The 16,261-nt window shown below is 44.0% G+C and overlaps 1 protein-coding gene across 1 annotated transcript in view; it reads left to right on the top strand.

The window, feature by feature from the left end:
- tmed5 (transmembrane p24 trafficking protein 5) overlaps positions 1–16,003 on the top strand; it is a 31,541-nt gene extending 15,538 nt beyond the window's left edge. The window contains exons 2-4 of the mRNA XM_033028071.1: positions 1,401–1,498; positions 10,172–10,352; positions 12,201–16,003. Coding sequence (XP_032883962.1) covers positions 1,401–1,498; positions 10,172–10,352; positions 12,201–12,419 — 498 coding nt within the window. The 3' untranslated portion in view covers positions 12,420–16,003. The remainder of the gene's footprint in view (positions 1–1,400; positions 1,499–10,171; positions 10,353–12,200) is intronic.
- The last annotated feature ends 258 nt before the right edge of the window (positions 16,004–16,261 follow it).

The raw sequence follows: 16,261 nt of genomic DNA, 5'->3' as shown, positions 1-16,261 counted from the left end.
CACTGGAGTTTAGAAGGATGACGGGGTTCTCATTGAAACCAACTGAATAATTAAAGGTCCAGTTAGAATGGATGTGAAAAGGATGTGAAAATGGGAGAGTTTAGGACCAGAGGGCACAGCCTCAGACGAGAAGGATGTACCTTCATAATGGAGATAAGGAGGAATTTATTTAGCCAGAGGGCAGTGAATCTGAGGAATTCATTGCCGCAATCGACTGAGTATTTTTACGGCAGATATTGATAGGTTCTTGAGTAGGAAGGGCGTCAAAGATTCTGGGGAGAAGGCATAGAATGGAGTTACGAGGGAAAAATAGATCAATAACAGAGTTCACTCGATGGGTTGAATGGCCTTATTCTGCTGTGTCATAAGGTCTTATGCCTGATTTCCATCACCCCCCCCAAAGAAACCTACCAGTCCTCTTTCCCCTCTGCTTATTTCCCTGTAGCCTTGCTCATCAACTCTCTGCTGATTCTTTTGCTTCATAACTATACTGAGGGTTAATTTTACAGTAGCCAATTGACCTACCAGCATAAATGTCGAATTTGGGGTGAAACCAGAGCACCCGGTAAAATCCATGAAACCATGAGAAGCTCCGCACTCTTGAGGTTAGCATCAACTCTGGGCCTTTGAAGCAATGAGACGGTAGCACAGAATTCTGTGCCAATATTTTACCTGCAACACAAAATGTTAAAACCCACCAGTTGCAATTGTTGTAGGAGGTTTTGCCTTGCAGATTTTCTACTGATATTTTAATGATCCATAATATTTGCTGACGTTAGCGACAATTTAATGAAATTGAAAAGCACACAACATGCTGGAGTAACTCAGTGGGTCAGGTAGCATCTCTGGAGAACATGGACAGGCGACGTTTCAAGTTAGGACCCTTCTCCAGAACTTTGTGTCCTTTTCTGTAAACCAGCATCTGCAGTTTTATGTATTTAAATACTAATTAAATATTTAAAAACTATTATTGTTTTCAGCTGGATTTAATTATGAGTTTAGTTTATTGTCACATGTACTGAGGTACAGTGATAAGCTTTTGTTGCGTGCTAATCAGTCAGCAGAAAGACAATACATGATTGCAATCGAGCCATCTAAAATGTACAGATACATGATAAGGGGAATAAAGTGTATAACATTTCGTGCAAGATAAAGTCCAGTAAAGTCCGATCAAAGATAGTCCAAGGATCTCCACTAAGGTAGATAGTAGCTCTAGGTGGTGATAGGATGGCTCAGTTGCCTGATAACAGCTGTGAAAAAAATGTTCCTGAATCTGGAGGTGCGCATTTATTTAAATTTCTTTATTACTTTAAATTATTATGAAAAGATCAATTTGACAGTGACCAAGTGAATCCATTGTACGATTTTGGACAAAACTAATATTCTCCCCTGCCCTCTAGGTGATCGATGGGGCGGGATTAGATGTGGATTTCTACATTTCATCCCCAAATGGAAAGGTTCTCTATTTTGATCAAAGAAAGTCTGATGGAGTACACAGGTGAGTGACAGACTTTGTAATGTTCATTATTCGTCATGGGAGTTACTCTTGTTGAAAAACATCAAACATGCTTTGTCATTGGATTCCATTTGAACTTTAAACTGACTAGCTCATTTGTTTTGTGGCAGAATAGTGGTGCGAGGTGAGGCACAAGAAGGTTGGACCTTTTGTCCAGCGTCCGCCACCATCGCCAACACCTTCCACCTTCTCCCTGGTTCCCGACTTCAGGGGCCAAACTCGGCGGCTTCCCTCTCCCGGTTCTACAGAGGGCAAGCCGAGCCATCCACTATTTTCTGTATTACTCCAGCTTATTGCTCTGAATCCATCGAATACTAAAATAAACATTGCAGTTGTGCGCGCATTGAATAATTTGTGAACACATTGAATGTTATGTGCACTCATGTACATGGTCCCTGCTCCTAGTAATATGTGCTATCAAATGGTGTTATGCTATACAGAATGATAACATAAAATCTGGAACCTAGTTTACAGATAGCTTGCTCCCACAATTATCTGGATCAAAGAGACTGTAAAGAGAGGCTCCAGCAGCTTCAAATATTTCGGATTCTAATGGCAATTAATTATTTTTCGCTGTTTAGCTATTGTGTAATGCAGGAAACATGGCTGTAAAATTGTGCAGAACCATGTTCCACAGATGCCAAAGAAATTAGTGCATATCAGCAGAAAAACTGCTGTGACCTAAATTACAGACAGCAGTGAACAGAATCTGAATCAACATAACAACCATAATAACGTATTATTTCCACATGTCTTGTTTGCCTTGCAGCAGGTAACATCGTCAAGTTATTAATACATTCATGGAATGACACAGAGTGCTGGCGTAATTCAGCAGATCAGGCAGCATCTTTAGACTGTTGAGATACAGCACGGAAACATGCCCTTTGGCCCTCCGAGATCGCGCCGGCCAGCGATCACCCCATACACGAGCACCGTCCTGCACACTAGGGACAATTTACAATCTTACCAAAGCCACTTAACCTACAAACCTGTATGTCTTTGGAATGTGGAAGGAAACCGGAGCACCCAGAAAAAGCCTACGTGGTCACAAAATAAGTGACGTTTCAGGTCAGGACCTTTTGTGTCCTTTAGTGTAAAGCAAAATCAGTAGTTCCTTCTTTCTATATTTATCGGTTGGTTAGTGTTATGTGTTTTGGCAGGCATTTATCAATGTATTTGATTGCCAGAAGGCAAATGAATTTCTAATACCCCACAAACCAATCCCCATCTCTTCCCAACCCGCACTAACCCTGCCCAGCAGATTTCTGTTCGGGACTGGCCAAGAGGCTGCCAAAGATCCATCACAGGTAGCAATTGTATTAATTAAATGATGACAGATTCCTTTACAAATGTGGGCGTGTGTATTTAAAAGCAGCTCATGGAGGCTTAAACTATTGAATTGCAAAAGTGAATTATAAATAAGCAGGTGTTTATTGACACTGCTGCAAAGCATTCATTTGAATTGCATGTGATTTGTGATATACCTGGTGTTTGTTTTTCAACATTTTGAGAGAATGCTCATATAATGACAATTATGTGTTTAAACAGTTTTAAATAAATTTCAAATGATGAGCAAGAACCAAAGTTGAATTATGTAAATAATAATTGTGGGCTTATTTTAGTTTAGCGATACAGCATGAAAATCAGTCCTTCGTCCGACCAAGCCGATTATCGGTCACCCATTCACACTAGTTCTATGTTATCCCATTTTCCCATCCACTCTCTACACACAAGTGACAATTTTATTGAGAGGTCAATTAACCTACAAACACACACGTCTTTGGGTTGTGGGAGGAAACTGGAGCACCCGGAGGAAACCTGTGCAGACACGGGGAGAACGTGCAATTGTGTCAAGAAGCAGTCTATGGTTTTGGTAAAAATTGAAAACTGTCCCAAGTGTGTAGGATAGTGCTAGAGTACAGGGGTCGCTGGTCATCGTGGACCTGGTGGGCCAATGGGCCTGTTTCCACGCTGTATCTCTAAACTAAAACAGTGGCCAAGTCATAAATTCCATGCCACAGGGTCTTGACTCCAATTGTCTTAAAGCCCTGACCCACGGTACGTGTTAATTCCAAGAGCTCTCCCGAATTTGCCCTGATTCGAACTCGGAGATTTACGGTAATGACCACTCGTCATTACCCGGGGCTCTCGTAGACATTTTTCAACATGTTGAAAAATCTTCACGAGTCTTCCCGTGCTTACCTGCCGTTAGCGAGTCTTCCCGAGTACCTGCCGTTAGCGTTACGAGCCGCTAAGAGACGTTCCTGAGCTCAGACGTGCCCGCTACGTTCATTCTCCGTGCTTACCACAAGTTTGATTTTTTTTAAACTCGGGAAAGCTCTTGGAATGAACTCGTACCGTGGGACAGGGCTATTAATAATAATAATAATAATAAATTTTATTTATGGGCGCCTTTCAAGAGTCTCAAGGACACCTTACAAAAATTTAGCAGGTAGAGGAAAAACATGTAAGGGGAATGAAATAAATAGTAGAGACATGACTAGTACACAAAGTAAAGACAGAATACAATTCAAAACACAATATGAGGCAATTAATGCACAGATGAAAAGGGAGGGGGACGTGGGGCTAAGGATAGGCAGAGGTGAAGAGATGGGTCTTGAGGCGGGACTGGAAGATGGTGAGGGACACGGAATTGCGGATCAGTTGGGGGAGGGAGTTCCAGAGCCTGGGAGCTGCCCTGGAGAAGGCTCTGTCCCCAAAACTGCGGAGGTTGGACTTGTGGATGGAGAGGAGACCGGCTGATGTGGATCTGAGGGACCGTGAGGGTTGGTAGGGGGAGAGGAGGTCAGTGAGATATGGGGGGGCCAGATGGTGGAGGGCTTTGTAGGTGAGGATCAGGATTTTGTAGGTGATCCGGTGGGAGATGGGAAGCCAGTGAAGTTGTTTGAGGACTGGAGTGATGTGATGCCAGGATTTGGTGTGGGTGATGAGTCGGGCGGCTGCGTTCTGGACCAGTTGGAGTCGGCTGATGTAGGTGGAGCTGATGCCAAGGAGAAGTGAGTTGCAATAGTCCAGTCGGGAGGAGATGAAGGCATGGATGAGTCTTTCAGCAGCGGGAGGTGTGAGAGAGGGTCTGAGTTTGGCGATGTTGCGGAGATGAAAGAAGGAGGTTTTAATGACATGGAGGATGTGAGGCTCAAGGGAGAGGGTAGAATTAAAGATCACGCCAAGGTTGCGGGCCTTGGGAGATGGGGAGACAGTGGTGCCGTCGATGGTTATTGATTTTGCTGAGTGTGGCTTTGGAGCCTATGAGGAGGAATTCTGTCTTATCGCTGTTGAGTTTGAGGAAGTTATGTTGCATCCAGGTTTTTATAGCTGACAAACAGGAGTTGATATGGGAGAGGGGGGGGGTTGTGGGGGGATTTGGTGCCGAGGTAGATCTGGGTGTCATCGGCGTAACAGTGGAAGTCCAGGTTGAAGTGGCAGAGTATCTGACCAAGGGGGAGGATGTAGATGATGAAGAGGAGGGGGCCGAGTACGGAGCCTTGGGGAACGCCTTGAGTGACTGTGGCTGTAGCAGAGGTGTGGTTGTGGAGAGAGATGAAGTGGGATCTGTTGGAAAGGTAGGAACGGAGCCAGCTGAGTGCAGAGCCTTCAATGCCGAGGTCTTTGAGTCTGGTGAGCAGGATGTTGTGGTTCACTGTATCGAAGGCTGCGCTCAGGTCGAGGAGGATGAGGATGTTGAGGGAACCAGTGTCAGCAGAGGTGAGGAGGTCGTTGAGGACTGAGGAGAGCAGATTCTGTGCTATGGAGGGGGCGAAAGCCAGATTGGAGGGGTTCAAGTAGGTTATACACAAGGAGGTGGGAATGAAGTTGCGACGCAACGATAAGTTCCAAGGTTTTTGAAAGAAAGGGGAGGTTTGAGATTGGGCGGTAGTTAATGAGAGAGGAGGGATCAAGACCAGGTTTCTTTAAGATTGGTGTGACAGCAGCAGTTTTGAAAGCGGAGGGGACAATTCCTTGGGACAATGAGGAGTTGAAGAGATTAGTGAGGTAGGGGCAGAGAACGGGAAGGCAGGACTTCAGCAGGGGAGTGGGGAGAGGGTCAAGGGAGCAGGTAGTGGGTTTGGAAGAGCTGATGAGTTTGGAGATTTCAATAGGGGTGACCAGGTCAAACTGGGAGAGGAAGCAGTGTGGAGGAGGGGTAAGGAGGTCAGTGGAGATGTTCAAAGGAGGGGCCTTGGTAGGTGGTGGAGTAGATGCTGGGGAGTCGGGTACAGGGGATAAAGATTGATAGACTCCATTAACACTATCCTTATGAATCTATTATGCTATGGCTGCCCCAGGTTAAAAGAAAGCATGCACAGGCAAGTTTCACTCCATTTTATGAGGTTCAGGACCTGGAATACCAGGATCTGCCTGGACAAGTACAGCACTGACAGTAGACACAAGATGCTGCAGATGCTGGAATCTTGAGCAAATCACAAAAAGCTGGTCAGGCAACATCTGTGGAGGGAATGGATAGATAAGGTTTCTGATTAGGGCCCTTCTTCAGAGTAGTTCCGAAGTGTCTGAAGAAGGGTCCCAACCCGAAACAGTGACAGACCTGAATGCTCCTCTGCTATCACAACCTAGAGACACCGACTCTTTGACATCAGCGCAGCATAGGTGGTGGCCAGTTTACAGGACAAGATGCGAAGTGCCATGTGTGGAAGGGCAAACCTAAAGAGGTGAACCACCTCACAGACTGCCCAGCTGCCATAAGGCATCTACTACCCAATCCGTGGAAGGGTCTGCAATTCCTGTGTTGTCCTTGTTAGCCACCTCAGAATCCACAAAACTAGAGCGGAGACAGAAAAAAAAGACACAAAGTGCTGGAGTAATTCAACAGGTCAAACATCATCCCTGGAGAAGATGGATAGGTGACAGTTCGTGTCTGGACCGCACTGTACACTGAAGAAACATCACCTATCAATGTTCCCCACTGAGTTACTCAGGCATTTTGTGTCTTTTTCTTGTAGATCAGCATCTGCAGTTCCTTGTTTATATATATATATATATATATATATTGGAGACAAATTATCCTCAATCCTAAATCCATTATTACTGCCTAGTGGTCTCCCAGGTCTTGCAGACCGCTCTCTCCCATCTGGACAGCCAGAAGGGGGGCTACGTGAGGATGCTGTTCATAGACTACAGTTCAGCCTTCAACACGATAGTCCCCACCAGACTGGCCGGGAAGCTAATGGAATTGGGGCTCAACACCTCCCTGTGTGCCTGGGTCCTGGACTTTCTCACCGCCAGGCCCCAGGTAGTCAAGATGGGAGGGAATACATCGAAGTCCCTCACCCTGAGCACAGGATCGCCCCAGGGTTGCGTCCTCAGCCCCCTATTGTACTCCCTGTACACACATGACTGTGTGGCTAGGTTCAGCTCCAACTCAATAATTAAGTTTGCTGATGACACTGTGGTGGTGGGCCTGATCTCAGACAACGACGAGAAGGCCTACCGGGAGGAGGTGGCTGGTCTAGCACTCTGGTGCTAGGATAACAGCCTCCTCTTGAACATCAAAAAAACGAAGGAGCTGATCATGGACTTTAGGAGGGCACATCATCCGAGGACGTACACTCCATTGAGGATAAATGGGGATCCTGTGGATAGGGTGAACTGTTTTAAATATCTGGGAGTCCACATCTCCGAGGATATGACATGGGCATCACACGCCTCAGCACTCGTGAGTAAGGCAAGGCAGCGCCTTTACCACCTCAGGCAATTGAGGAAATTCAGAGTGTCTCCGAGGATCCTCCAGTGCTTCTACGCAGCGGCTGTGGAAAGCATCTTGTCCGGGAACATTACCATCTGGTTTGGGAATTGCTCTGCCAAGGACAGGTTTAGTGGTAGAGTTGCTGCCTTTCAGTGCTTGCAGCGCCGGAGACCCATGTTCGATCCCGTCTACGGGTGCTGTCTGTACGGAGTTTGTAACTTCTCCCCATGACCTGCGTGGGTTTTCTCCAAGATCTCCAGTTTCCTCCCACACTCCAAAGATGTACAGGTTTGTAGGTAAATTGTCTTGTTGTATGTATAAATTGGCCCTAGTGTGTGTAGGATAGTGTTAATGTGCGAGGATCACTGGTCGGCGCGGACCTGGTGGGTCGATGGGCCTGTTTCCCTGGTGTATCTCTAAACCTAACTAAACTAAAGAGAGCACCAGTGAGAAATGTTCAACTACAGAAAATAAACTGTTCCTGGTCACAAACTGCTCAATCCTTTTTGTGTTTACAATAAATCTTCTTCAGTTCAAGTATGCAGAATGCATTTCAGAGATGACTGAAGATCAGTGATTTTGCAGAAATGTGCATGCATGTTGCAATTGTGCACAAGTTGAATGCTAACAATGATTTCTATGTTCTCAGTTTTAAAGGCAGGTAGCTTACAGAAATTAAATCTCTGGCCTTTTTGCAGCGATAAAATAATGATGAATATTGATTATTTTAATAATTATTTTTTAAAGTTTCACTGCCTTTTGACTTAGGGCTGTGCATCTGTAATAGTTTAGCTTACTGTCCTGTGGACTGAGGTACAGTGAAAAGCCTTTTGTTGCATGCTATCCAGTCAGCGGAAAGATTATACATGGTTACAACCACGGCGTGTACAGATATAGGGAATAACATTTAGTGCAAGATAATGTCCAGTAAAGAGTCATTTAAAAAAATACTCTGAAGGCCAGGATCGCTCTCTAGTTGGTGATAGGATGGTTCAATTGCCTGTGCCCCCTTTTCCTCCTAATACATACGGTGCCCTCCATAATGTTTGGGACAAAGACCCATCATTTATTTATTTGCCACTGTACTCGACAATTTGAGATTTGTAATAGAAAAAATCACATGTGGTTAAAGTGCACATTGTCAGATTTTATTAAAGGCCATTTTTATACATTTTGGTTTCACCATGTAGAAATGACTGCTGTAATTATACAGCAGTGAAATGAAATTCCCATATAGCCATACAATAAAAATAAAGAACACAACACACTATAGAATTTGACATAAAACATCCCCACACAGCAGAATCAAAGTTTCCCACTGTGTGGGAAGGCACCAAAGTCAGTCTCTTCCTCCACTGTTCCTCGTGGTCAGGGCCTCCCCAAGCCCTCCGCAGTTGCAGCTACGGGCGGCCCGATGTCCAGGACCGCTCGCCGGGGTGATACAAGTCCGACGTCGGGGCTGCGGGACGTCCTCAGCGGCGTGGACACCAGAGCCGGCCCCCTCCTACCGGAGTCGGCAGCTTCCAAAGTCCGCAGACCGTGCCGGGTGGAGACTGCTGCTGTAGACCCTCTGCAAGGCGCCCCAGGACTCCACGATGTTGTTCAGCGCCGCCCGCGTTTGAAGCTCTCCGCACCAGAGCTCCACGATGTTGGAGCAACGGCCCAGCGCTCCGGAGCTCCAAACGGCGACCCAGGTAGGCATCGCCCGCTCCGCGGTGACTCCAGCGCTGCGCCGCCGCTGTAGCAGCCCCGGTCCGGTTCCCGGTTCCCGGTCCCCGGCAGGAAAGGCCGCTCCGATCCAGCTGGTAGGCCGCGAGGTGGGGAGCGAGGACGCGACTCGGAGAAATAGTCGCGTCCCCGCCAGGAAGAGACTGGGAGACGGTTTCCCCCTTACCCTGCCCCCCTCCCCCACATAGAAAAGTAAAAGTTCCCCCCCAAAACAGACTTTGGACTAACTGAACATTAAAAAAAAGATAGAAATGACAGACTGCTGCTCCCAGTGCCTACAGAACTGCCCAAGATCCAAAGCCTACCACCTCATCTGTGAAACTCGGTGGTGGGGGTGTTATGGCCTGGGCATGTATGGCTGCTGAAGGTACTGGCTCACTTATCTTCATTGATATTACACTTGCTGATGGTAGTAGCGAAATGAAGTCTGAAGTGTATAGACACATCATATCTGCTCAAGTTTAAACAAATGCCTCAAAATTCATTGGCCGGCAGTTCATACTACAGCAAGACAATGATCCCAAACCTACTGCTGAAGCAACAAAGGAGTTTTTCAAAGCTAAAAAAAATGTTCAATTCTTGAGTGACCAAGTCAATCACCCGATCTGAACCCAATTGAGCATGCCTTTTATATGCTGAAGAGAAAACTGAAGGGGACTAGCCCCTAAAACAAGCATAAGCTAAAGATGGTTGCAATACAGGCCTGGCAGAGCATCACCAGAGAAGACACCCAGCAACTGGTGATGTCCATGAATCGCAGACTTCAAGCAGTCATTGCATGCAAAGGATATGCAACAAAATACTAAACATGACCACTTTCATTTACTTGACATTGCTGTGTCCCAAACATTATGGTGCCCTGAAATGGGGGGACTATGTATAAACACTGCTGTAATTTCTACATGGTGAAACCAAAATGTATAAAAATGGCCTTTATTAAAATCTGACAATGTGCACTTTAACCACGTGTGATTTTTTTTTTCTATTACAAATCTCAAATTGTGGAGTACAAAGTCACATAAATAAATGATGGGTCTTTGTCCCAAACATTATGGAGGGCACTGTATATAGTCGACTTGCAAAGCAGTGACATTCGTAGCCTATTTTATAAATAGTTACAAATGTATAAAATAGTTCCATTTAGCTGCTACCTCCATTATCTCCATTCATTTCAAATTGACTAGTTTCTCTATCATTTTTAGCATCGAAACTGAGAATGGGGACTACATGTTTTGTTTCGACAACTCATTTAGTTCCATATCAGAAAAGATAGTGTTCTTTGAGCTTATTCTGGACAACATGGAACCTGAGGGTGACTCAACCAAGTGGAACGATATTCTACCAGGAGGAGAGCTGCTTGATATGAAACTGGAAGATATTCTGGTAGGTGGCAACTTGCATGTGTCTTTTTTTCTGATCAAAATCACTAGTGTGATACAAAATTAGGAATGGATTGAGAAAATCGGAGGCAGGTACAACAGAAATCAATTAGCTATTTAACAGCCAGTAACATTCCTGATACGCATCTTGTTAGTCTACTTAAACCAATGCAGTACAGATTCTTACATTTTATAATCCATGTCACTTCAGCTTTTGGCTTTCCCTGCTTTCAATACGGCTCAACCTTGAGCTACATATCACTTGCGTATTAGCCTCACACCCTTTGTCACTGTTTGTCTCAGATCAATAGTAAGGCAATATGCATTGTCATACAGTGTGGAAACAGGCCTTTTGGCCCAACTTGCCCACACCTACCAACATGTGCCATCCACATTAGTCCCACCTGCCTGCATTTGGCCCCCATCCCTCTGAACCTGTCCTATCCATGTACCTGTCTAAATGTTTCTTTAATGTTGCAATAGTCCCTGCCTCAACTACCACCTCCGGCTGCTCATTCCATACACCCACCACCCTTTGTGTGAAATAGGTATCCTTCGGGTTCCTATTAAATCTTTCCCCCCTCACCTTTAACCCATGTCCTCTGGTTCTTGATTCCCCCACTCTTGGCAAGAGATTCTCCTCTCATGATTTTGTTATTCATGCATCATCGTTGAAAACATTAGTGACACAGTGATGCTGGTTTCCAGCAGGAACGGTGACGGACGCACCACACATCTCTGTCCTGCAGTTCCTGCGGTCTTCCGCCGCTGGAAGTATAGGATTTTGGTGTGTGTGCTTTATCATTATTCCTTACAATGCTATGTACGACAGTGATCGCAACTTCTACTGAAGTGTGGATGGCCAATTGCTCGCTAGGAGCTCATCCGCCCTTTGACAGGTCTTGTTTTTGGTCCTGCTGGGGGTCAACAGCCCCCTCCTCACCTGGCAAACCAGGTGGGGGAGACGGTTTAGTCGCCGACTATCCGACCATGGAGCAGGTAGCACGGGGTTACATGGTACCCATGGCAGGGGGAAACTCCCCCCCCCCCCCCCCCGACCTGACCTGATTTTGTACAACTTTATAAGATCACAGGTGGAATTAAATTTCTGCTATTTCTGTTTGCCATTGGCAATGGGAATGTGAGGGGAAATGACAAAAAGGGGTAAGCGTTCAAGAGAGCATGTTATGCATAAAGTAATGAAATGATTGGATTTGCATACCAGAGAGGGTAGAATTTGTGTTAGCTGGGTTTTTGGGAGCTTTTTCTTTCATAAATAAGTGGAATTATGTAAATGTTACAAGTCTCTTGTTCTACATACTTTAATTGGGAGGGAAGTAAGTTCACCATGACTAATTCAGTTGTGGTGATGTCCACTATTACAGGTAGTATTCAGCCCACCAGAAAGGAGAAGTACACAAGGAGCTGGAATAACTCCACGGGTCAGGAAGCATCTCTTTTCCAGTCGGGACCCTTCTCCTGACTAAGATGGGCCCCGACCCGAAACGTCACCTATTCTTGTTCTCCAGAGATGCTGCCTGAGCTGCTGGGTTATTCCAGCACTTTGTGTCTTTCTTTTGTAAACCAGCATCTGCGGTTCTACAGTAAGGAGAATTGATCAACTGATTTCTTGGAGAGAAACTGTGTGTCTATACAATGAATATAATATAAAGTATTATAGATCATTAGGCATTTCATCTTAAAGCAGAATATTCAACGTTCAAAAACTCTGCTGCTATTAAAGTCTGCTGCTCTTGAATGCCCACCCACTGCCACTGTTTTAACTCTTTGCTCAGCTTGGATCTCTTTGTTGTGAAATGTGATTTTATTTTCTTTTGGGACGCTTTTTCAGGATACGATAAACAGCGTGAAAGGGAGACTTAGTAAGAGCAACCAGATACAGGGGCTGCTCCGAGCCTTTGAGGCACGTGATCGGAACCTCCAAGAAGGCAACTATGATTGTGTGAATTTCTGGTCGATAGTGAACCTTGCTGTGATGCTCATAGTGTCGTGTCTGCAGGTATACATGCTGAAACATTTATTCAACGACAACAGAAGAAGCCAAACGTAGTGCCTGGAAAGTTGTTGGTTCACAGCCCAGGTGGCATTTGCAAGTGCACTGCATTTATTAAAAATCATGTATGCAGGGATTTCCTTTACGAGATACTTTTATATTAAAAAAATAATATTCTATAGGGCTGCAGCTAAGCAACACGGTAAAAAAAATAATTGATTGGGTACATCTGAACTTTAATACTGTTGGTGACGCAACCTAAGAACTTAATGCCTTAAACTCACTGCCGAACAAGCTGGTGATAACACAGAAATAAATGAAATAATGCTGGACCCTAGCCAGTCACCCTGTGCTATATCCTGAAAGTTACTTTGGACAGGTAATTTATCTCACTACTTTTCAAGGTTGTGGTGTTATGCCACAAGCTTTGTTTCTGTCAGCAACATATTTGGACTTGTATGTCTGAGCTTTTTAAGACGTGTGATAGACGACTAAAGTACAAAGGCCGGTGCATTGTTATGTATGAGCAATAGTGTACTGAGTTGTACATGAACTTTTCATAGTCCACAGTGACAATATGTGGTGACGTGGTCCAAAGAACAAATCATCTTTCTAATCACTGGGTCCGCCTTTTTGTTTTTGAAGTGTTTTGCAAACTAAGTTTACACAATGTAGAAATCATGTGATATGTTTTATCTAGCTTTCATGCAGAGCAAACAGGCTACTGAATTCATAATGACCTGTTATGGTAGAATTTGTAAATGTTTATAATATGATCCAGTGATTCGCAGCAATTTAATAATTCAATTCATTTCAATTCCTGACTGTCCATTCTTTCACATAAAAAAAGGGCGGCACTGACACAGGGGCAGAATTTTCATGTTTACCCTGTGGCCGCGTGGGTTTTCTCCGGGTGCTCCGGTTTCTCCCACACTACAAAGACGTGCAGGATTGTTGGTTAATTGGCTTTGGTAAAATTGTCCCAAGTGTGTAGGATAGTGTTAGTATACAGGCTGATCGCTGGTCGGCACGGAATCGGTGGGCCGAAGGGCCTGTTTCCGTGCTGTATCTCTAAAGTAAAGTAATAAAAAAACTTGAAGACAAAATATAAGGAAACTAACATAGAGTGGACTTGTACAGAGTGAACAGGTCAGCAGGTGTACTCTATTCTATGATCCATCGTCGAGAAGCCCACAATAATCTGAGTTTATTTGTTATGGGCATACTTTCTGCAACTATCTTGCAAATTGTTGGTTGGCGAGATGGTTGTTATTATTATTAGAATCTGCCTTATCAGAAATGCTTTAGAGTGTTTCAGTCCCGTAAATTGTGGCTTCAGAGCAGTATTGTAGTTTCATAGACAATCGTCTTAAGTATATGTGCATATTTGTAGAAGCAGGATTATTTATAAATATCTTTGTTCTTGTTCCCATGAAAAAATGTTAAAACATTTTACTTGGGCACCTCAAAGCATCGCTATAATAATCTTGATGTGATTGAACCAAATTCTCCCCCCTCCCCCCCCACCTCATTAATGATCTAGCAACCAATTTGAACAATGGAACTAGATTGTAGAGCTATTAAATGTACTGGTTTAAACATCTTTGGGGCACTTTTCACTGGTGTCATCTCTCCTCCTGACCAAGGAAAACAAGCCACAAATTAACAAATTGACAGTCTACTCGTGCATAATTTTGTTTAATTGAACGTTTACAGCTGCACAATCCACTACTCGAAAACAAATGGTTTGTATCAGACTAACTAATGACACTGTATAAAAAGAAACTCTTGTCCATACATAATGTCCATGTATCAGTACTACTTATGAGGACAGTTAGGGCTATAAAAGGGCACGGTTGTGCTATGTACAGGTTTTAAAAAAAAAATCTTAGCCCAGTTTTTGGAGAATGTCACGGTAGCAGTATACAAATCAAGTGATGTGACGGGCCTACGGGTTAGGTTGGAACCCTAACATATTTATATTGGGAAGCACTGAAGGCGGTTGACTAAAGCTGTTTGGAAGTCCATGAAGGCTCTTGGTGAAGTTGGGGGGGAGAGTTTGTGAATGGGAGGACGGGGTACATACCAAACCTAGGGGATGTGGCTGGGGTTTTGTGATACACTGTGATGGTGCGATCAAGAGTCAGACGGGCAACCTGGGGGTGTGGGGACGAGGGATAGGTGGTTGGATCCATTCCACGTGGGTCTGGTCCGGTCCGGTCTGGATCAAAATGTATGGACCTACCGCGGTCCCATCCCACGTGGCATGAATGCAACATGGTTAGGTCCTGGGACAATGTGACCCCAATTTCCCGAAAAGAACCTATAATATCATTTTACACCGATCATTGATTGGTGTGAAGTGTAATGGGATGGAAAATGCATCGTCAAATCTACAATCCAGTTGCCATTTTGCCACCTACGGATCCACGCTGAACAAAACTATCTGATGGGTTCTGATAGCCAGCAGCATCTTCATAGAACACAATTGCAGCTAACATTTCAAAGTTCCATGTGATCGTAGTTTCAGCACTTTTTTTCGCAATGTGCCAACTTTCCCAATTGCCCTGTTTGCCTAAAAGCTCCCTCTGTCCAACGACATCATTGGACCAGTAGCCTACAGTGAAAAGCTGCCCGAACCTTAACTAAACTTCTGAGATTGTGATGTTTTATTATCTGAACTAACTTTTTTAAATGATCCTGTTGATGCTTTGGAACTAGATCGAATCCTCCATTCATTAGGTGCAACTGATTGTCTGGAAGTCCACAGAAGACTTTGCACATGTTTATAAATATTGTAGATTTATTCCAGAGATACGTTTTGTGCAACATGTCCGCTAAATAATCGGCAAGCATAGAGTTGGTATCATGGAATATATCTGACATCTACATATGACTCAACCAAATCATGTTAAATGTATTGAAACCAGAGGGGTGAAAATTCCTCATTCATTGAATCATTAAATGGAATCATGTTAAATGTAGTCAAACCAGAGGGATGGAAATACATTTAGAGTGGAATGATCAACGAATGAATGAATTTGTTACCTGGAATGAATCGGTTTAAATATTTAAAAGGTATATCAGGCAATAATCTCCCCAAATCGATATGTGATTGACCAAGTACTGTGACATGTAATTATAAATTTGCTAGTAACCCCTGCAAGTGCTATTTGCCAGTTTCCATTAATCACACTTGACAGATCGAAAGATTCTTGCATCTCGTGTGTTTGCACCATTAACGTAGAAAACTGAACAAAGCCTGGCATTTTTTTCTCTTTCTCCATTTAAAACCGTTAATTGTGTAACATGTTATGTACATTTGCAGGTGTAATTACAGCTTTGAATTTGTGAAGCCCATCTCCACAAGTTCGAAATGTTTGTTTCAGAACATTTCTGATGTTTGTCCATAAATGCAAGTTCATAAATTGCAGACGGTGCCCTGAAGCATTGTTAATTAGACTGAGCCATTAACACCAACAAAGTTGTTCACTGCCATGTACAAATGTTTCGACCGTGTGCTTAGTGGTAAATGAACAAAATGCACTGTTTGTAAGAGTTCAAGCATTTCAAATAAAGTGACTTAATCCTGTTTGACCTTTGTGTACAATTTTAATAAAAAAGAAATTCAGAGCTAGAAACTGGTTTATTGTACATTGGGTTTCTTGATTATATGTCAAGAATGTTTTATTGTCATATGCCCTGAAATGGAACAATGAAATTCTTACTGGAGTGACTTAGCGGGTCAGGCAGCATCTCTGGAGAAAAGGAATAGCTGACGTTTCGCGTTGAGACTCTTCTTCTCAACCTGAAACGTCACCTATTCCTGACCCACTGGGTTACTCCAGCAGTTATGTCTATCCTCTGTGTAAACCAGCATCTCCAGTTCCTTCATACAT

This window comes from Amblyraja radiata, chromosome 10, assembly GCF_010909765.2.
Source record: "Amblyraja radiata isolate CabotCenter1 chromosome 10, sAmbRad1.1.pri, whole genome shotgun sequence".
NCBI lineage: Eukaryota > Metazoa > Chordata > Chondrichthyes > Rajiformes > Rajidae > Amblyraja > Amblyraja radiata.
This window is presented reverse-complemented; position numbering and strand designations above follow the sequence as displayed.